At 33.8% G+C, this 24,328-nt stretch overlaps 1 protein-coding gene across 1 annotated transcript in view; it reads right to left on the minus strand.

Moving 5' to 3' along the window:
• MS3_00009686 (uncharacterized protein) overlaps nt 1-24,328 on the minus strand; it is a gene marked incomplete at both ends in the record, with an annotated part of 63,368 nt that overhangs the window by 22,284 nt on the left and 16,756 nt on the right. The window contains 7 exons of the mRNA XM_035731251.2: nt 1,564-1,789; nt 2,799-3,475; nt 7,816-8,795; nt 10,049-10,434; nt 15,925-16,054; nt 19,493-19,575; nt 23,440-23,916. Of these exons, the coding sequence (XP_035588107.1) occupies nt 1,564-1,789; nt 2,799-3,475; nt 7,816-8,795; nt 10,049-10,434; nt 15,925-16,054; nt 19,493-19,575; nt 23,440-23,916 (2,959 nt within the window). The remainder of the gene's footprint in view (nt 1-1,563; nt 1,790-2,798; nt 3,476-7,815; nt 8,796-10,048; nt 10,435-15,924; nt 16,055-19,492; nt 19,576-23,439; nt 23,917-24,328) is intronic.

Here is a 24,328-nt window from a genome sequence, read left to right on the forward strand (position 1 = left end):
GACAACCTCGAACTGCTACTTCATATAACATTCGTGTTTTCATGGGAAGTTAAGTTACGTAACATACTACTGAATTATAGATATGAGTAGTTAAACAAGAAATAGTATCGATAGGCACATTGCATGCTTCTGTAAACATTAACAAAAAAAATCGACTGTCATAGCTGTTACATATCTGTTTGTTACAGGTCAGTATCAATTATTTACTTAAAGATAAGTTCATTAGACTTAATCAATATAGAGCATGTCACAAATATGCTTTAGCTCAGGTAACATATTACATCAACACGACGAATTAAAAATGAGATGAAAATAATAAGGGACCACGCATTGAGGATACGGTTTTAAAAAGACAGTAAGAAAAGGTGTGTAAGATGTTTAACCGGGACTTAGCATTTCGAGGAAGATAAAGAGTATATTCATCTGTTCCATTGTGACAAACTTTGAGTCATGTCATATAACATCTCAAATCATCGGTCGCAATAATCACTCTAATTACGTAATAATGTCATCGAATTCACTTTTATTCACTTATTATCTTTTTTTGGTTTCATGGTTAGCTATAGATAGTCATTTTACGATAAGCCAATGTAACTACACAGACCAAGGGACAATTGTTTGAAGCTAATTATACACAACATTTTTGTAAGTAGATGAAGAGGTCAGTTGACATAGCTCAGAGTTATTTACAATGACTCAGATGAATTTACTCTTTATTTTACTCGAGTTCTAAGATTCCTTCATGCACAGTTTTTCTTTTCAAGATATATTCCAAATATTCAATCTTTCACATTATTATCGGTGCTATCTTATTTGCAAGATGTTCAATAGAGGTTAAACTATGATGTGCATAGATACCAGAGATAGGTATATCTTTTTTTAAAAAAGAAACTGGGAGATTAGATTGGCAAACAATTAGTTATACTTAGTTAAGCGTTACAAAATAAAGGCTTATAAAGGGAGAGAATCTATGAACAAACAGTAGGCGACGAACAGTTTAACTGAAAATAATCAGGTGGGAACACTGAATACCAAGTTTATAAGCGTTTGATACTTTGATTTCCTGAATTCTCATATCAAATACTATAGCAATATTAGTTGATCGATGGAACTCGATAAGAACTGAAGAATTAGATAGATTTAACAATGATCACTATTAAGTGATCAATCAGTTATATATATTTCAGTCCTACATTAGGTCAATCACAGCTCGAATAACTCGGTGGTAACTTCTCTGTATACCTGAGAACAGCCGATTCGAATATACCGAAAAATATTGATTCGCTCACGATTGGATTTCGACCTTACACTGACGAATGTCAAGCTGCACGAAACCTAGGTCGAGTAAGATTTTCTGCCAGTTACCTCCAATTACTTATCAAATTATAATATATTCTATTGCAGGAATTGTGAAAAACTTCCGACATTCATACTGATATATATTGTCCATCAGATATCCAAAACGTCTTCAGTCATTAGTGTAGAACTAGTGCAAGTTATCCCGTTGAAACTGTAATCATTTAATACAAATATATATCTCATAATTTACTATACAAAACTTACCATAAAATAAACAATAACGTACTAAACGTTGAGCTATTTCATGATCCACATGAAATGAGGATAACAAGAATTTATGACGTAATTTCATAAATTGATGCATTAATTGAATAAAATAATAGAATTTTATTATTAGACATAATGTGAACGGGATTAATAATAGTCCAACACGTGCCCATATATTGATTAAACCAACAGAACAAATTCCACTCAATGGATTTCCATCAATCTAATAAGATATGCAGTAGAGAAGAGTAAAAATAAACAATTGTTAGCTTCTAGAAGTATTTTCTAAGAGTTTTACTGAAAAGATTTCACCAGTGAAGTTTAAGCATGTCAGGGGGAGAGGTTAGTTACTCACCAATGGGATTAAGAGATGATTGAGTGAAACAGTAAATTGATTGAAGTTAAACGTGTAGACTATTTGGTATCAGTTTAGTGATGTAGAAAGGTTAAGAGCTCGCCACAAGATCTGAAAGTCACTGATCAGATCATTGGTTGGGTCGCGGGTGTGTACTACTGAGAAGCCCCATGTTTGGATGGAGCATGTTTACAATGCTTCATGATTCTTAATGATTGTCTAAATAGAGTCAGTCCGTGATATAAACCACAATAAGGTTTAATTTCCAGTGAAGTATTTCACTTCGAATTTGTGAATTTTATGAAAACGAGACGCCATTTTAATGATGCAGAATGGTGTAACAGCTTGAATACTACTCAAAAGTAATTTGATGAACTCTTAAATTATATTTATTCGAAATAGATGTGCCACAGTTAAGGAGTAGGAAAGAGTAATACATCAAAGCCACGCTGATGATTCTTAACTAGCCTGGAACCTAGATCCAGGATTTCCAGTCGACGATTTCCAAAAGATCAATATTTCCATAGTGTAAGCGATATCATGTTATTGAGATTGGTGACTACAACACATCTTTATTGATAGACCCTTGGTCAACACTAAGAGCTAGAAAAACATGGCATTGGTGATTAATCAATCGTAAACATCACAATTTTACAGACAGTCGTCACCCAAACAGTAGAGTGGTAATCCAGGTTCACATCTTATAGGGACTATCAGTTCATGAAAGTTTCAAATACGCCTTGATGACGAGCGCCACCTGACACGACATCTATGTTGATCAGGGTTTCTTGCTGTCGACTACCTTCAATCACCAAATATTTATTGTTAAGCGTGTTCTTCATGTATATTAAAACAAAATAAACATCATTAAACTTACTTCTGCAGCTGTCAAAATAATCAACGTAAACACTAAAGGGATAGCAAGCGCTAAGAAATGTAAACAGGTTGTTTGCGGTTGAGTATTTATTGACTGGTTATTAATTGGAGATGAAATGATAACACCTTGATTTAGCATAAGTGATCTCATATGAGAACAAGTCGTTGTTGTTGTAGTATTAGCGGTAGTTTTTGTATTTAAAAAATGACCATCAATCTTGTCATCGTGACCAGCAGCATCATCATTACCATCCTCTTCATCATGATGACCATGTTTAGTAGTATCATCATCAACAGTTCCAATTGTATCAATGTTGTGAATAAAAAGATATTTATCACTAGTAAATAGTTGAATCCATAATATTTGTGAGATTAATGGTTTAGAAATCGGAAAACACGAGGATGAATGAAAACATGAATCTATACAATCAGACGATAATAAATCGACAAGTGAATTTAGTGGGATTCCAGTAAATGAACCAAATTTATACTGTTGATAGTAGTTATGACTATCAGTACGACAATGATGATGAAGGTGGTGTTGATGTGGATGATGTCGACGATCATGATAATTATGATATGGATTTAAACAAATACTATCTATTCCTGGTGAATGTTGAGGAATCGACTCCAAGCATACTAGACTATGGTTATGACTGGAAGGAGAAGAATGTAATTCTGCACAGAAAAAAAAGTAGTTATATTATTATTATTATTATTATTATTATTATTATTATTATTATTATTAATGGCTTTATTCAAAGGAAAAATAAGTACAAAATAGAGGAATAAAATATTTACAATTTCAAGGAATAGATTAACGTAGAGATAATCTTTTTTATAGTAAGTTGATGTTGGGTTATGAAATCGAAATCACAGAGAAAATGAACTGAGAATTTGATTCTAGTTTACCATTTGTAAAATAGTGTAGATCTGACAGTCAATAGTTGACATTTCATACCAACTTTAACTTTCTTCTTAGTCTACTTAAATCTAAGCCAGCTTTGTTCATCATTCGAGTAGGTAATGGCTAAATAAGTATAATATATGATATAGTCACCCTAAATCGATGTATATGTTTCTCTTCAGTAGTCAAACTGTCGTCTCTGACTTGAACTTTATGGCTGACCTGGTGGTTTTATGATATGATGGGCAAATATTTGACTTAGCAGTTAGGCCCTAATCGATTGAAAAGTGAGTAACCTGCGAAAAAAATGATTTCCTACAATCCCCTATAACATTTTATTATATTGCATAAAAGAAAACTATTCTTCTGGCTAGTGATCTGTCAAATCTTTGATTTCAAATGTTTAGGAGTTTTATATCAATAATTTGGTGTCATGAGCAGATATTATTTAGCCACAACATATCACTTCACATCATCTATCGATTGATCAGTAATAGTCTTCTTTCATCCTAACAATTATTGATTCTTTCTATTGTATAACATTTCATTATGGTTGAAAGGAGTACTTTGAAGACAAATATAATGAAACACTTATAATCTATCCAGTTATATGATGTTGATCTTATACGTCAATTTTTACAATCATCATTATGTATGTTAACATAGTTTTACACCGATTGTCGGTGTTTGTTGTACTCTCTCTCTCTTTGTTAATTATGTATGTATATAGTGTTTTCCTTTGACTAAACAATGCATAATCAAGATGTTAGTTATTTGTTAAAAAATTATGCAAATCCATCTAATGAATATCAATTAAATAATTCCCTTGATAAGACCTCACATACATATTTAATGTATCTATAATCATTGGTGAGTTGTTTATCTTTTTGGCTTTCCTTTTTCTGCTCACATTCTCATTACCACTACTACTATATCATCAGTTGATTGACTATGATTCCTTGATCACTAAATATTTCATAGTTGGAAATTGTTTATTGTAAATGAAAATCATACAAACTCATATGATACTATAATAATAATAATAATATTTTCGTGTTTACTCTTGTCTCATACTTCCCCATCTACGTATATATATATATATATATATATATATATATATATATATATATATATATATATATACCCACAAAGAAGGTAGAGGAGAAGAATTGATTTCATTGAAGAAAGTATAAAACTCTAATCCCAAAAGATTACTAAACTTTTCATGTAACTATTGTATAAAATAAGGTGCGTATATATATGTATACGGAATAAATACTACTGATATTATTAGTGGTAAACATAATAACGTCAAAGAACTTATGTTCTTCCATTGTCATTACATTTGCTATAAATTTGTATGTTATTTCTTTTTTCATTAAACAGAGAAAGTTTATCAGAACAATAACACATAATACAATACACTTAGCCTTATAGGTATATGCATAGATTATTAATTTTAAATAACCATCTAGAAAAACGATGGGTTTTGTTAGCGAGTTACTTTTCTACGGGATGGGGGTCGCTAACCCCATGCCCAACTCTCCTCCTTTACCTGGGTTTGGGACCGGTAGTAACACTATAAGAGCTACAACCAGAGCAACAATTTTTATAGGTACATGGAACGTCCGGACAATGTGGGAGACCGGGAAGATCAGTTAAGTAGCAACGGAAATGAGAAGATACAATGACGCTAACCAGAAAAAAACGATTATCTGAATTTACATGGTTAAACTTAATTTAATGAAGAATTACTGAGAATTGATGAACTGAGATCAATTCTCTTGAATACGATAGTACAAATCTGTGTAATATATTTAACTAAAGCTTATTGACTAATTGGTTGATTACTACGATCTAGATATTGTAAAACTGAAATATTTAATGAAGAATTCATTTGAAGTAGTATGAATAAACCTGTCGTTGATATTCTGGGCTGAATTTTAACTAAACTAAGTTTGGGATGTTTATCCAGTGTGGATTGCTTCAATATAGATAATGCATCACAATATTTATCGAACAGATAGACTATAGGTAGCAGTGGAATTAAGGATGCGCGTTTCATTTTAATCTAGGATTGGCCAGCTGAATGTACCTGTTACATCTTAGTGTTAATGTTCGCACTGTGACTCGAACGCAGTACCTATATTTTCAAACGTCTAATGCATTATTCACATATTTGCTGAATCCAGATAGCCACTGACTTGTATAACAGGTATGAATTTAGTTAAATCATTAATGGTTTGAATTGTTCCATCATTGATATTGTTGGCCGAAGACTTTGAACCCCGGTTTGAAAATCAGCAATAAGAAGTTGGTAGATCGAGATGAGAAGTCCAGAATAAGATGCTAGATTCCGCTGCTAGCCATAGTCTATCTATTCTAAATAAAATATGTATGCACAAGTTGGAACCTTGAACCTAATCGTTTTAACGGTTTAAATTAATTATTTGTTTATTTGAACACATAAATATTGGTACAAAGGGGAACCAAATACATATGCGTCACACAAGTCACTCGATTAGTGTGTGGGCTGTTATATTGCCTGGGTGTCCAGAATGAAGCAGGTGGTTTTCTTAGGAGGCCACACCCGCAGTCTTCAACCTGAAGATCTGATCCACAAGGCAGTGGAGCAGCGTCAGGACATGCAGTCCCATGGTAGCCGGTGATCAACAATAAGTTCATACTCCATTTGTTCCCTCAAGATCATGGACGTCATGTGCACCCTTGGTTTGGAATGAGTGTTTTTCAACTCCTCTAGGTAGATCGTTAATATCAAGCGACCCTATTAGAGCACCGGACATTCGTTTTTCGTCTTCTCAATTTCGTAAACAACCCCCGTAATGCGAGAAGGCAGTGAGTAGGGCTTCCCTGATAGTGGCTGTATACGCATGGCCATGTGAGAGCATTTCGAGAGGGAGAGCTGTACCAGGGCATTTGGTTAGAGAACATAACTATTGGTATGAAAATTTTGTCGTTTGTGAATGATAATAATAGCTTAGACTACATAATAAGCATTATTGTTTGATGAACCATTGAATATCAACATTGAGCAAGCAGATAAGTTTCAGTTTATTGCTCTATAATGGCATACGGTATTTAACTCTGAAAATCGAACTATGCCATATATACGTGCAGTAATAATGTCATGAAATATTCATTCTTTTTTAAATCTTGGACATATCTATTATTAGACTCTCTTAACATTAATCTATTCTACATTGTATAGTTAGAAAATGAGATTTCAACTACTTGAACTGATCTAATCATGTTTTAGGCTATTCGATTGGTCTAGTAAATTAATCAGTCAGTTAACAATGAAACAGTATAGTATAAGACTAGAACAGATAACAAAAAAAACTATGAAATCAAATAGCTAAACAGTAAAAATATATCATATTGAAGACGTTCAGTGACTTGAATATGACTGTGAGAAGACGAAACCAACTTTCAGGCAATAAGAATACAACTTATACTAATCAATGATTTGTCACATAAGAACTCAAAAAAGGCTAGTTTTTTTTTAGGATTTAGGGTTAAGGTTAGAAGGTGGGGTTGAGAGTTAGGATATGAGGTTTAACTTAAATTAACTCATTCACCAGGTACTTAGATATGAGTTACAGTTCAAGAATAACACCTAATGATATCACCCGAGTGCTCAAACTGAAGTGGAGTGAACTTCAAAATTAAGGTCACGTTTAGAATCTAGCGTTAGTGGATAGGAGTAATGATTGAGAATCGAGTAGACGAATGCTTTATAGCACTGTAAAGATGAATACTTAATCAGTTATTTCCTTGATAATAAATATCAAGGACCTTAAAATTACCTTCACAAATTCATAAATCATAGTTCTTATTCTTTAGTCTTCCTATATTTCAATAAGTGAATATTGACAGTATTTGGTTAATTTTTGATAAGATCGTTGGTTTTTTGAATTGTGCACAATAAGCGTTATCTAGAATCTGATTGACTCTTCAGCATAGAATACGTTTACCGCCTAGATTATAACTTCAATAAACTAACAGCAATAAAGAGAGAGAGACAGTTTAAATGGACAAAAACTCATGCATTGCAACATTAAAAGAATAAACAGATATCAGTTCAGCTTACTATGATAATTGTCACCAAAATAATAATCCCTTGAATGTAAACCTTTTATTTTGTGTTTACGGAATTTATGCATAGAATTGTGAAGTTTACCAGTTGTAAAACTATTATCAGTATAAGTATTATTATTATTATTGTTATTAGACAATTGTGCTCTATCATCCATTTTTTCCACATTATCAACATTTTGACTAGATAACAACAATAATGAAGAAGATGAAGATGTCAATGATGAAGGTGATGCAGACGATGAAGCAGAAGATGATGATGATGACGAAAAAGAACAAGATAATTTGCATTCTTTCTTAATCATATTAATATTACTTGTACAATCTTTTGAAATTGGTACATTTAATGATTCAATGATTGCTTCATTATAAACATTAGTGGTTGTACTGTTGTTCTTATTATTATCAATATTCAAATCAAGTGTATTTTTATTAGTAGTATCAGTAGCAGTAGTAGTAGTAGTATCGTTATTCGGAACAAAATGTTCTTCATTAACTAATTCAAATTCAGATGATTTTTCATTTGTTAAATTCACTGAATTTGTTATCTCTGATAAAGGTTCATCAGATATTCGTTTTGGCATAGAACGATATGACGATTTATTATATTTTTTAGATAAATTCTCGCTGAATTTTGTTATATATGATTGAAAATGTTTCATTTCAACATCGTTATGGTATTGTTGAGATGGTTGTTGTTGTTGTTGTTCGTGATGATGATGACGCTGGCGACGACGGTGGTTCCGATGTTGTGATTGTTGTCGATGTAATTTATTCTTGTACTGATAATGATGGTAACGATGATGATGTTTAGGAGGGAATTGTTGATGAGACAGTTGATTAGTTAGATTATAATTAATTTTTTTCATTTGATATAATAATGCATAATCAAAAATATTCGACCAAATAGCAGCAACCATAGAAGAGAAATACAATAAGATGAAATCGATGATACATAGAAATGATTTTCCGGAACTACAATAACGTGAAGAACGTAGTGATGATAACGGTGATTATATGGTAGAGGATGAAGAGGAAAAAAACAGTAATAAGTCAAAGTGAATTACTGATGACACCGAAAGAAACTGTATCAATCAGTTAGTAATAATAAAATATCACTTATTATTAAATAATGTGAGGTTAGAATTCGATCCTAAAATAGATGAACTGCTCCTGAATACCGTGGTAAAACTGAGAGTGAGGACAGTTCACTAATACGCTTTAAATGCTCGTGTACGACTATGTATTTATAGCTTTTTACCATTGAATTGCTACTCATTGACCTCAAAGCAGTGATGAATGTTCTTCGTTAAAACAAGAAGACGAAAAGCGAACACCGGGGGCTTAAACTGGGTTGGTCGAGGAGTTGTAAAACTCTAATTACAAACCAATGATTTACACAGATTTCAGTATCCTAGGAGAATGAATGAGATATGAACTTATTTTGATCACTAGGGAAAGGATTTCTTGAGTTAGTGACCTGAACAGTATTCTTGCATACACAAATATTTATGGTCATCAATGAAAAAAAAAACAATCTCTCCAAGTTTCAAGTTTGCTCAAATAATTTTCAAAATTATATAGCTAATACCAACTTTATTTAACATAAGGTAATATTTTCACTCTCATTTTGGTGAATAGCTTTACTCTTCAACCCATTCAGTATCACATCGATGATGAAAGTTCTGTCCAGATGAACTGTATTTTGAACTAGTCCAAAGTTTCACGCTATGGAGATGATAGTGGTGTTTATAATAAAGGACTATCTTTAAATTATTTACATAATGATCGGAACGGATTAAATTAAATAAAAAGGTAAACATTATTTCTCGAAAAAATGCTATATATATATATATATATATATATATATATATATATATATATATCATGGACTGGTATTAGTTAGATAGAAAATCAAGGAGCACTCACTCAAAAGCTGCCTTGTCCTAGTATGGATCTCCTCAGGAGTATGAATCCAGCAGAGGTTGAATCCAAGACTGTTAGGTCTTATGGTGAGTCTCTAACCTTTAGACTACCGAGGCGACATCCAATAGCTTACATATTTCAAACTCTAATCAACTCGCTATGTTGCGTATCGTCCAATACGCTAAAGAGTTTAATTATTGGTAATATTGTGGACATACACTGCTAAGGAGATCCATCCTAGTTTGAAACAGTTGCCTAAGATCAGTTCGTAATGTAAACTATGACATATATCATATATTTACCTAATTTGTGGTTCACCAACACGAAGACTACCATCTTCCCGACAAGCAACATATTCACCAATAGTTGGTAATAAAGGTAATAACCAACCGAAGCAACCGAATATTAAAAATAAATGTATGTAAAATAATGATGTATGTAATAAACGCCAAGATGGATTATAAACTGTTTCATTAGATGCTGTAGTTGTTGTGGTGGTTTTTGTTCCTGTTAAAGAAGTGGCTAATGTTGTCGCTGATGATTTGGATGATTTACCATTGTAGATAAGATGTGATTTTCGATTTGTTGAAAATGTTGGCAAGTGTAGTGAATCAATAAGACGATGAACATATATTGAAAGCTGTAATGTTATCTCCATACGTTCAGTTAATTGTAAACGAATAGTGAACTAAAATTATGAATTATAGAATAAATATATTGAAAAAGAATAAATTTAAATAATTACTAAATATAATTATCATACATATGACGCTTGTATAACAGTTACCTTGTTTAAGTGATGTACTTAACTTTTAGTCAAACTCTAATTATGTGACGGCTAATGACACAACCCGATTGCTTAAACCGGAGTACATGGAACAGTTTTCCAACCTACAACTTTGAGAATTATATATATATATATATATATATATATATATATATATATATATATATATCATATGAGCCATAAAAAATGTATGTGAATTCATGATTAATTGTTTCGTGTTACAAAATGTCTAGCTCTCGTACCCAATACACACGAACAAATGCAGATAAAGACAGCCAGTGTAGCAGCAGTCTCTGCATCAGTAGGCCTCAGCATACACAAAGGGAAAACCAAGGTCCTCAAATTCGAAACGGAGAACAGCAATCCAATCACTCTTGATGGCGAAACTCTGAAAGATGTAGAATCCTTCACATACCTAGGAAGCATCATCGATGAACAAGGAGGCTCAGATGCAGACGTAAAGACGAGGATTGGCAAAGCAAGGGTCACATTCCTACAATTGAAGAACATATGGAACTCAAAACAACTTTCAACCAATATCAAAATGAGAATCTTCAATACGAACGTCAAGGCAGTTCTACTGTATGGAGCTGAAACTTGGAGAACTACAACAACTACCATCAATAAGGTACAAGTATTTATAAATAGCTGTCTTCGCAAGATACTCAACATCCATTGGCCGAATACCATCAGCAACAGCCTTTTGTGGGAGAGAACAAACCAGCTTCCAGCTAAGGAGGAAATTAGAAAAAGATGATGGAAATGGATAGGACATACATTACGCAAATCATCAAATTGCATCACGTGGTAAGCACTAACTTGGAATCCTGAAGGGAAGAGGAAAAGAGGAAGGCCAAAGAACACATTACGTCGGGAAATAGAAGCAGATATGAAAATGATGAATAACAACTGGAAGGAGCTGGAAAGGATTGCCCAGGACAGGGTTGGATGGAGAATGCTGGTGAGCGGCCTACGCTCCTTCACGAGGAGTAACAGGCGTAAGTAATTACAAAATGTAGACTACACTAAACCACAAGAACAATGAAGTGAACCTAATTCAGATTTTTAAAGAGATTGAATTGTACTGTATGAATTGATTTAAATATTTTGTCACAATAGATGTAGAAAAAAAGGGTACGAAAACATCGACAGCTAAGTACCTTCCAAAATCTGGTAAAACTATACTGTACGAAAGAATCAATCAAATTTAACATAGCATCTCGTGAAATTTCGCGAGAAATTTGAGACGTAGTGTTGAGCTGTTTATATTCTTCCAATTTGTATCTATTTAATTAAACATATATAGACAGTGGAGCAAAGGGGCACCAAATTATGTATACACCACACAAACTATTGGATTTGTATGTGAGATAAGATATTTGAAACAATGAATTCTTGTTGAGTGTACTTGATATGATTTGGAGCATAGTGAAGGGTGTTTATGTATGTTATCTTCGAGGATATCGGTGCAGAATAAGACATAAACTTTTCTAGGATACCTTAGGAGTTTTAAAGATTTGAAAGCCGAGAATTACCGGTAAAAGGATAATATATTGACGACCTTGAGAGACTTATCAGCCGGTCAGGAAACGATACCTAGTTGTAGAACAATCTACAATATAAAACAATGAAATTACAGCTTTGATCTGAACAATCAACCCTCATGTGCTAAACTATCCGTTTTAGTAAAGAGAAAAGGTCAAGTTTACAAATAAACATATATATTAGTAGTCTGGCTTGTGTTATGGTCACAAAAATTCTAATTAAGGTTATCGCCCCACAGAGTTTTCGTCACCAATTTATATCAGTTATAATGCAAAAAGGTTACGGTTAGGTATTTCGGGTTAAACTGGAGTTTTGAGTAAGGTTTATATAACTGGAGATAAAGTTTTCGACATGAACTAATATCAGCTATAATGCAATGCTTTGCTACCCTTCTGTTTACAAGCTTGAGAAACTTAGGGTTTAGATTTAAAGTAAGAGTAAGAAAGAAAAAATATCATCTAGCTTCACTAAACACTCCTGATTACGCAATGAACCATATCACATATCATAACGCATAATCTGTCTCAGGAGCAAGAATATTTTATAATTTAGCTTAGTTATATAAGTTAGAGAATATACCCTTGTGGGTCAGGGTAATTTTACATTGGTTTTCAGGAGAACCAGACACCATCCGGACTTTCACGTGACAACCAAAACAGTACAGCTCAACCCCGCTTAACAGGAGAGCCAGAGACCATTCAGGCTTAAACTTTATAAACCGAGCAGTACAGGTCAATCCCGCTTCACAGGAGAACCAGACACCTTGTAGGATTTAACGCTACAATCTGAATAGTACAGCTCAATCCTGTAGCGCAACCACACAGGTACCAAGCACCCTGGTGGACCGTACGCACCATTCATATGCACATCCACGTCACATGTATAGTTATTCCGATCAATGATAGCGTGAATCAATTATGCACAGCACGAACAGGCCAAAGTTGACCTATTCCGCTTACATGACAGTCAAACTCGTTAATGTTAGCAATGGCGACATGCCTCACAATGTTCCAATGACAATGGCCCTCGGGAACACTGAAAAGCAACCACCGGTATGAATGAAATTGGTTAACCAGCAAACGAATCTTTTGCATGAACAGTCAACAAAACGTACTTAGCTTATGCATCATATAAAATTCACTTTTTAATCGAGTAATAGATATTTTAATTGATTTAATGTATTTAAAGAATTCAACATTTCCAATGATAAGATACATGTTATCTATCACTGAACTTAAAATTTCAAGCAAAACACATGAAGTATAATCTTATCTGAATGATTGACTCCAAGTCGTCAGTATATACTTTTACCGAACTACCTGAGTAAAACATGAATATTATGACTAAAAATCATTCTCCTACAATGATCTTAACTCCTACTTCTACTTCTATGTTTAACCCTAGAGCTCTTTTTTGTTTACCATAAAAAATAATTCATGTAATGGTTCAATAATCATGTTGAAACTTTATTGACTGGCATTTTATCATATTTGGAAATTGTCTCAGTATACTCCCACTTCAATGCATTAAATAGGGATTAATTCTATCTGAAATAAATACCAAGCTTAAATGATGAGACCACTTTTTGTTTCTACGTCATGTTTTACCAATTAGAATTCATACATATATGGTTTTTGTATTGATTGATAACAGTTGAGCTGATTTTCAACCATTTTTTCTAGCGATCCTAAATTTCTTGTTTATACCTGTTTTAATGAATTATAATCCTTGTTAAAACAAATTAATTCTTTGACAGTGATAAGGTGGTAGGCAATAGAGAAGATTTTTTTCTTTGTTTAGCATAATATACAAAAACTGAATATGAAAAACAAAAAACTACATTTCTATTATACGATACTAGGTCTAACCACCGGAAAGATTTGGTGTAAATAAACAATGAACCGAGGATAAATAGTAGAGATATACCTGTCTACTTAGGTGAATAGCTAGATAGATATTAGCATAGAGATCCCTACACGTCAGAAAATTTCACAGTTTGCCCAAGGACCTCGAAGCCCCCAAATTCCCGAGGGTAGGGAGGGTAGGCTCTCCTTCTTTAAATGCTCTCATATGGCCACACGTATACAGACACTGTCAGGGAACTCCTACTCACTGCCTTCTCGCGACCAGGGTGTTGTTTACGAAATTGAGAGGACGAAAAGCGAATGTTAGACAGGCTCCATGATCCTGAGGGAACAAATGGTGTATGAACTTATTGTTGATCACCGGCTACCATGGGACTGCATGTCCTGACGTTGCTCCACTGTCTTGTGGATCGGACCTTTAGGCCGAAGTCTCGGGTTGCGGTCCCCTAAGGACGCCACATGCTTCGGCCTGGGCACCCGAGAAGTATCACAGCCCACACACAAACCAAGTGAGTTGTGTGGCGCATATGTATTCGGTGCCCCTCTGTACTAATATTTACGTGTTCAAATAAATAATAAGGACCGAGAAACCTGATGGTCGGAGCATACTAATTGAATTGGAAACAGTAAGTGAACATGGTGATAATCAGAAACAATGTATATTGCTTTCAACTACTGTATGTCATTTACTTTCATTCAGAATCTTTTGCTTCATCACTTTTATGGTGACTAACAGAAGCTCCCAAGGATAAAAAAAATCCTGATCACGCGCTTCAAATGTTATCATACGGCCATGAGTTTGTAGCCTCCGTCAGGTAAACCCTGTTTACTAACTTCAAAAAGAGGGAGTACATTTACGAAAGTAAGGAGACGAAATGAGAAATTCCGAAGTTTAAATCGGGTTGGGGGATACGAAGGGTTCACCTAGGAGGGTCAAGACACCCTAATTCCAAACCACTGATAAGAATGGACCCCAGGATCTGAAAGGAACGAATAGAATATTAACCTATTGGCGAGACAGTAATTTATGGACGAACTAATAAGATTTAAGAAAGCAAGTTTTAGATATTTGGGCGAAACCCACTGATTAATATAGCTAAATAGTATTGTGGCACTATAGTTGATGTGAGGTCGTGATGAAAACCCTAACTCGAATTTCTAACCCTAACGTCCAACTTTAAGTCCTGATCCTAATTCCTCACACTAATGTATAATCTTTTGATTCTGGTAAGAAGGTGAATATTCTCAAGGTTACTATAGTATCGCTCAAGGGTCGTCCGTTAATAATAATCTCATCAACCTATTTTAATTACCGGTAACCATCAGATAGCGTCTTTTGATGTTGCTCTACTCCCTTGTGGACTAGGACCTTGAAGTCAAAAACACAGGAAGTGACCCCCTAATAAAATCGTCGAGTTTGAGCATTGCAGCCAACACACAACTATGATTATGAAAAGTGTAGATTAAAAATAAAGCATTATGTTCCTCTATTCCTACTAGGGCGAACACGGAATTATTCGATTTTTACCAATAATGATGAAATCTTATTACATTCAGTGACTGTGAATTAAATTTCTCCCACGACCTGTGCTCTTTTTTCTGATTGCCTACCACTACTTTGACTTGCGCTAATTTTCCGTGTACTTGAAGGCTGTTCTCGTTACTATGTATATACTGAGTTTTATTAAGTTCTGTTTAGAAATCAGCCTTTTCCCTACACTCTGTCTTCTTCCTGTGTGCCAGTTACCGTTATCGAGTCCGCAACAGAATTGTTCATATTAGAATGATCCTCATCTGTTTGCAAATGACAATTACCGTAGATCAACCGAGAAACCCCAATAAATAATCGTTCTTTATCAGGATCTAACACCTCTCTCTATGATAACCACTCATATATCAGTACAAAATTGTGTAGCTTGAAAAATATTAGTTAGTGTAACAAAATTCCACACACAAAATTAAGTAAAAACACATTCCTTACCAATGTAAAAACATTAGTACATAAACAGAACAAAGCAGCACAACCTGTAATCCATCTAGCTAATTTATAATGGTCAGAATCGAAATGGGGACGTCGACATGGAAAACTACATCTTTCTATGCCAGGAATCCTATAAAAAGATGGTAAAAAGGCAAACAAAATCTATGCACTACACAAATTATAACTAGAAAAGCGTTGAAAACTACGGAAATGCGTTATTCAAAATGTTTCTACTTAAAACTCTGTGACAGAACTAAATCATTCACGTAATGTGATCAAATCTAAGACTCACCTTCCTATCGAATCCAAATCTGTTCAAAGATGATTTGTTGACTGAACCCTACTCTCTCTCTCTCTCTCGTTTCTTTCAGCAGTAAGCTAGGAAACTTCATCTGAGGCTATATCCCAATTATCTAAAAAATAGATGATACGGATTCCTGATCAGAGCAATTATTTGCTAATAAGCCAATCAAATATCCGATAGGTGAAGAACGAGATACTGATTAGAGAAATAAACCAAAGCAGGTATTATTTTGTTGGATGAAACAAGGATCCTTTGATCCAACATTTTATTCAATGGAACATCACAGAAACGCAAAGAATAACATTCGTAAGGTAACCGGTGAACAATCCAGGCCTATGCATCATCAATATATGAATAACTTGATTCTGCATTTAATCCTGTTGGAAGTCATTCAAAAGGAAACTATTTTCGCTAACACTAGCTGAAAATAATTCTTTGTGCACTACTTCATTTCTGTATAATTAAAATTTCAACATCATACACAGTTGACCTTTCTTCTATGCAGTTATCACTTTGACTAAACTGCTTCAAAGTTGCACTACCCTAGGTCGCTCTCCGAGACATAAAAACGCTTATAAACATCAGTACTATCTAGTAAATTGCAATCGATTGAGATAACAATCTGTCTATCTAGCTGCGCTCGACTGTACTAGTGCTATTAGTATGTTTTCGTTTGTGTTACCCTCATTTCAAAACACAAAACCTCTCTCATTCTCATAAAACAAAAAATAAATATAGTGTGTAGAGATTGTTGATTTTATTGAGAGTAAAAGCAGACCTAAATTAGAGAAGCATTGAGAACCTGAAGGTCTTGGGTCCGATCCCCAATGGGGCCGTGGATATGTACTGCTAAACAGTCCCATAGTAGGACGAGACAACCGTACAGTACTTTCATGTTTTTAACGGTTATTCATAATCTAAATGAATAAATGTCTGCTTAATTTGACTACAGTTCAACTGTTTCCATCCCTCTTTCGCTCTAATGAACATATACCACTTGCATGTAGTGAACAGAACTTTTTAAATGGATGTTACGGCTTCGTGAAAACATAAGAAAGTATTCCTCCATACGTACAAATTTATAGTTTCTCCCTTCTCAATGAACCACGTTGTCCAGTGTAGGGGTGGTCAAAACAAAACATGACACCAGTCTATGAAGTGATTGGAAATTGGACTGAGCTCTTTTCACAGGTGTAGACTACCTCGTTGGAGTTCAAATTATTGTCATAACCAATCATTAGAGACTTTGAGTAAGATGGCTCAGTATCGTTTATGATGGTGCAAGTGCATTGACTCTCTATCTTCACTTAGAATCTGAAACCCAAAATCTTATACTGTTTTTATTTTTTCGTTTTATAGTCCTAATATTTTTTATACCACTTATACTACCCAGGGATTTGTCTTGAAATAATTCTATCTCACTATGTTAATGTGGTATGGTAATTTTTTAACCGATAAACATATGTATCAGGTTCTATATTGTGTATGACATTAGTAATCATGAGTCAACAATACCTTGTGTTTAAACATAAATTATTATTATTCGAAAAGAAGGCAAATTTGAATAAAACATTTTTATCCACTAGTTTGTTTCTGAAGAAAAAAGGATCAATTCTAAGTACATAGCAACTAACAAAACAAACCCACAATATTGTTATGTAGAAAATGTAAATTATCTTACATGTGGAAATATGAAATGAAAAAAATTAGTAGCTTTAGTAAATTTCATTTGATACATCAAAATATTGACTAATAATAATCGATATAAATATTGAAAGTACAGTAGCCTAGGACATTCTTCATAAATATTGAGATCGATAGTTGGAAACTCTACAAATGATTGTCATATATATATGATCAACTGGAATAGGTTTTATATTTGCCTGTTATTAACTGATACATTGACCTTTGTGACAATCAATTATGTGAAACTATCTGGATAAGTATTACTGACCAATTTTACAATATCAGTTATTCATAGTTAATATACAGTCTGACACATGTGCGTCAGCTCAAGTTGCTAATATCACATTAGCATAAAGGGATGAAAATAATACGATGAATACTAAAAGAACTGAAATAATGTCATAGTAATGATAATGAGTCTACATAGTTCGGAAATAGTTCGAAGAAAACCGAAAAAATGTGTGCATTAGGGCTAATGTGATCAATTCTGAGCCATATTACTCAAAGTCTCCAATTACTGATCGCATTTGTTGGACAAACTAAAAACAGATAGTCTGTATCTACTAACACGACTAAAGCTAACAATCAGTGACTTCATGAAATAAGTTCACATTTTGTTTTGGCCGCCCCTAGCAACTTCCTGAATAATTCCTACATGAGCAAACGTCCTGTACCGAGGTACGCGGTGGTTAGACATAGGTGAAATATGACCCAACCAACTTAGTTGATGATAAATTATAACTTCACTAACCGATATTATATTCTTGTCTGATACCCTATGCTTAACCCCAACACTGCTCACTCAGTCATCCTACGATACGCGAGCAATGTTTCAAAGATACTTATGGAGAAAAAATCTGGTTTATGCATATCTTCTGCTTTCAAACACTATACTTCACAGCTGTAGAGTAATACAAAGCGGATTGCTGCACTGTATACTTGCCTTATGGTTGGCAAATAGATATGTCGCCTAATTTATATGTGACATAAGTTAGCAAAAGTTAAACGAGATTTTTAAATTCATACAAAGATTTCATCAAATATCAACAAACAAAGGTTGATGATACTACTTGAAAAGTTAAAGAAAGAAAGCAGGATATGTATAACGACATATTTCACTGATTGAAATCATGAATCAATTGAAGCTAGACCACCATGGAAAACCTGGAAGCACTGGACGGCCGTTTCGTCCTAGTATGGGGCTCCTCAGCAGTGCGCACCCACGATCCCTCACCCCGCGAGATTCGAACCCAGAACCTATCAGTCTCGCGCGTGAGCGATTTACCCTTAGACCACTGAGCCGGCATCCAACAGTGTTAATGTCTAACTTCAACCAATCCACGAAGTTGCGCCACCGTACACAATTGTCTAAAATCTCCACAAAACCCCCTTCTGATAATAACGAAATCTTATCAAGATAAGTAACTGACAATGTAAACAAAACAAAATTCAAATAACTAGAAGAAAGAGAATGATTAAACAGTATCGTCTATAAATAATACTTATTTTGTATAATACAACATTCCTTGTAGTTGAAATATATTTATTGAATTTAAAGAGAAAACAAAGAAAGCTTACCAATTTCGTCTTAATGATGTTGTAACAAGAGGAGATTGACATCCACCGCCATTACTTTGAAATAAACGAGCAGTTAATTTATTCTTTGGTTCAATTTTTTTGAGGAAAAAAACAACAATGAAAACAATGAAATGAAAGTAAAATAAGCACAGCAATCTTTTTGAACTTAACCAATTAATTAATTAATTAGCCAATCGATTAATTAATACTTTAGTTATCTATAGTCAACAGTGAAATAGATGTTACTTTCTAATGATTAATCTATCCCAATTCATCCCTTCCTCAAAAGGATCTAGTTACTGAGTGAAATGTTCTTCTAATTAAAGTACTTTAAAATGTAGATTTAAATCTTGTAGGATTAAATTCTTTTAAAGTTAAACAACCATTAAAGAATCATGAGCACTATTAATTATCATTTGTAAAATGAATGAAATGCTTTCACATAGTCATGCATATACAGCCACTGTAACGGATGTTCTATTTACTGCCTTCTTACAGAGAGGGTGTTGTTTAAGAAATTGAGAGGATGAAAAGCGAATGTCCAGCAGAGGCTTTAACCAGGTTCGTAGATATGGAGAATCCATTTAGGAGAGTTGGAAAACCCTCATTCAAAACCAATGGTGTACATGAGCTCCAGGATTCTGAGGGGACAAAAGAGGTATGAATCTGTTGTCAGTTACCGACCACAATGGAACGGCATGTTCTATCGTTGCTCCACTGTCTTGTGTATTAGACCTGTAGGTCAAAGGCTCGGAGAGTGGCCTCCTGAGAAAAGCACCTGCTTCTGTTTAGGCGCCCAGGCAGTATTCTAGCTCTCGCATAAATCGAATGATCTGTGTGGCGCATATATATTTGTTGCCTCCTTGTACCAATGTTTATATGTTTAAATAAATAAATAATAAAATAAATAGAATGATTACTCAATAAAATACTGATACGATGTTCAAAGATTAAGCTTAAAAGTCAGGTTTCAATTGATTGGAGAATAAGCAACCTACAAGTTGATTACTATCAATCACTCATAATATTTTTTTCCACGTTTATTTTCTGTTCATATTCATCATCAAATTAACAGAAAACCATCTCCATAACAGTGATGATAAGAATAAAAACCGATTTTTTTTTCTGAAATGTCAGTTGTTAAAGGTGAGTGAAATTTATTGTTTATTTTAGTTAACATAGTCGAAGGGAGAATTTATCTAAACGTTACTAAATGAGTTAAAACCTAAACACCTTTCACATACTTTTAATTCAGAAAGAATGCATGACAGATAAAAATCTCAGTTCATGTAACAATGGAATGGTTGGAAGCAATGATATAACTAAATCAATGAACAGTTTTGAAGTCATGGTTGATTCACAGTCAGAATTTCCTGGAAATTCTTCGACTTTAAGCTTCAAATATTGAATTTCGGTTACACAATACTAAGATGAGTCTATGGAACATACGCTAGATTAGTCCCCACAAGCCAAGCAGCAATCATTGACCTTTTAAGTTACAGAACACGAACGTTCCAGTTGCGCAGACCGTTACAGACCAAATCATATGGAAAGTGCCAAGAGAGGGAGGAAGGAATCGAGAAACAAACGAAAACATGATTCGCAATAAAATTGAATATATAAAGCGGAGCAAAAGTACTACTTCACCAATGTTGCCACAGAAGGATTTCGAATCATTTTGTGAAAGAGGTGATATGATACCCAAAGATTAAACCTAACAGTCGGCTCTTAATTGATTGGAGAATGAGTGACCTACAATCTAATTTCCTCCAAACAAATTTTGTATCATCAGAAATCTCCTCCAAAATAGTAGCTCGAAACACACGCAATGATGATTACACCAAAATTATTTTGCGCTATATACTAGCTCAAAGTTCATAAATTTTTGGGAAGCAGTAATAAATCCAACTAAGTGAACAAAATGATGCATTGAGTTGGGTAAGTTCAAATCCAAAACGTTATACAAAATTTTATGTGACAGAACAACTGGTTCATTTGTGCTAATAAAAAATTACTTCAGGGTCTTCTTGTTGAACCAGTCGCTTAGTACTACTGATGTGTATCGATTCAAGTTGGCACATTACATTGCCATAACGCGATAAAATTAACAAGATGAATAGTGAATAGGTTCCAGTTAAACATTTGTAATGGTTTAAAAAAATCAACTATTCATGCCATACGCAGGACTGGATGAAATAAAAATAAGTTTTTGATTGTAATCAACGTAACTCTCTCCAGTACCCCTCTCACCCAAGCCTTCCAACACATAGAATTAGTCAGTCAATCAGCTGAAACTTTATGACTAAACTAGAAACCTATCAATAAGCAAGTTAATATTGAATAAATTATTTATTGCGATTGACAGTGACTTTCAACTTGAACCGAGAGAATAAGTGGGTTTATAAACAATAGACAGCCAAGATAAAGTGGAACATACTTTGTCTCCAGTCTAGACAAACTGGACAGGAAGAGATTTATTCATATGACTAAAAATCTAACCTTCATATTAATCCATAAAAAGCTTAAGTGTTAAAAAGATACTGATTGACCAGGTCTAACCTAACCCAAAATTTCAGACATCTTGATTTTACCACCCCAGATAAATAGGATAATGTTGAGTAAAAAATTTCGGTAAAATCATCTTCACTCTACAAACAATGAAAGTGTCAATGGAATGATAATTCTGTGTACATATCTAACAAAAATGAGGTGTTTGGTTGACCGAAAGTCTTTTCATATATTATTGACACTTAACAATGATACTTATCTGATATGACTAATGAAATGATGAGTGATTGAGTGCATAAATATAAGCTTTGTATGTTTATGAAATCTTGTAATACGACATTTCAGATACGAAGGATCATAAGACTGGATAAAACGTTGGAATTGTTTAGATTTCAGTCGCTGAGATTATTTCAAATATAATTTTATACAAATAATTTCTTCTATATATATGGCGCCAAGTTTCTGTCAAACTATTTGTTCAAATACTGACGAATCGTCGTATAAATTTGAGTGATATTTAAAAAATGGATTTGTCCATAAATAAACGATTCCTCATTGAATGACTCCTTTAAGACTCGCCATCATCACTTCAGGAAATTGAGAGAAAAAATAAAGACAATGTGGTGTCATATTTTGTCATAGTTCAGCACCTGACTAGAATATCCGTCTTTATGTCCTACTACTAACATCAAGTAGATTGGGGTTAGAGACAAAATAAGTGGCAAACTTAGGGTATGAAAGGGAAATTACGTTGCTAATTGTGCAATAGAACGACAGCGGTAGGATATTTTTTACAGACTAGTATCTGTAGAGACGCTATCTCATAGTAACGGACAGTAGGGGTTAAAAAAGGTAAACACTAAAATTAATGAACTTCACCTTGAGCCTCACGGATCGCCATCCCAATGGTGGTGAGGACTAAAAAGTAAGTAACTAGACAATATGTTTATCTGCCTACCAAAAGGTGAGTAGATTGTACACGAGTTCGCTAATATTTCGTACTTCTTATTCCTTGAATTTATCTTCTCGTTATCAGTCATATTTCTCTAATGCACCTGCGCTATTGTGAACGGTTTTGAGCGATTGCACTTAATATCTCCAGTCACTGATTATGATTAGAAAGCAGACTTCAACCAGGTAGTAGTAGTAGTCTACATCTACCAACATGACTAAGACCAATAGTCAATGGGTTCATTGGCCAACCCCGTTTCTAAGCCTCCTTTCAATCCAATTCATTATATCGGTACATGAGTCATATTTGGAGGCTGAATTTTTATGCAAATGCACCAACCAGCAGTAGATCAAATATTCAGAGACAGCTGATTTGAACTTTAATGAGTCATTAAACGTTTCAACTACCAACATCACCAGCTCAATATGTAAAACTGACAAGAATTATTTACAAAATAATTATGGAAAAAATATATAAATAAATATACCTGTCGACATCCTGGCGTATATAATGAACAATCCAAGAATTTCGGATATAAATGATTATGCTGTTTACTAGAACTGGTATCATCGTCAATACCTCTACCACTACTACCATTATTACTAATACTGTGACCAGTACCAGTGTTGTTGATTTTTGTAAATTTCTTTTTTACATTATTACTATTATTATCATTCATTGAGTGAATAATGGAAAAGAGAAGTGGACAGGCTTTATGTACGGCTTCACACATTTCAGCTTCTGGTAAAACAATTCGATGAGAATTTGTCGATGATGATGGAAAGCTATCAACTGACATGTTTTTATTGAAGAATTCCTGACTATTGGTTACATTAATTGAATGATTATTTAGATCAGATTGATTATTTCCAATAGTGAAGGATGAATACGTACTATCCACATTAATGAATTTTGAAGTTTGAATAACAACACATTCAGGAACATAAACGGAGCATAAAAAGAACTATTTGCCCACAAAGGTAAAACAAACATAAAGTTGTGGGAAAAATATGAATAAGATAAACTGAATGATAGTAAACTAAACTACTAAGGAAATTACAAGCACATACAATACACAAAACAGCCGAATTATGTCTACAAATTAGTTAGAATTCAATATTTCAGCTTTGCAATTGCACCAATGTATTTAACATAATAAACAAACTACATTAGTATAGGGGGCGGTGGCTTAGTGGTTAAGACATTTGACTTTTAGCCACTAAGTTCTACGTTCGAATTTAGATCGATCGATGAGAACCTATGGCGAGACATCTCATTATTTACAGATTATAGGGATATATAAGCGTGTTAGAAATCTACAGGGTAACATAATATCGATATCTGAGTATCCTAAAAGATACGCTTCAAATGTATCA

The sequence above is a fragment of the Schistosoma haematobium genome, chromosome 7 (assembly GCF_000699445.3).
Source record: "Schistosoma haematobium chromosome 7, whole genome shotgun sequence".
Lineage (NCBI taxonomy): Eukaryota > Metazoa > Platyhelminthes > Trematoda > Strigeidida > Schistosomatidae > Schistosoma > Schistosoma haematobium.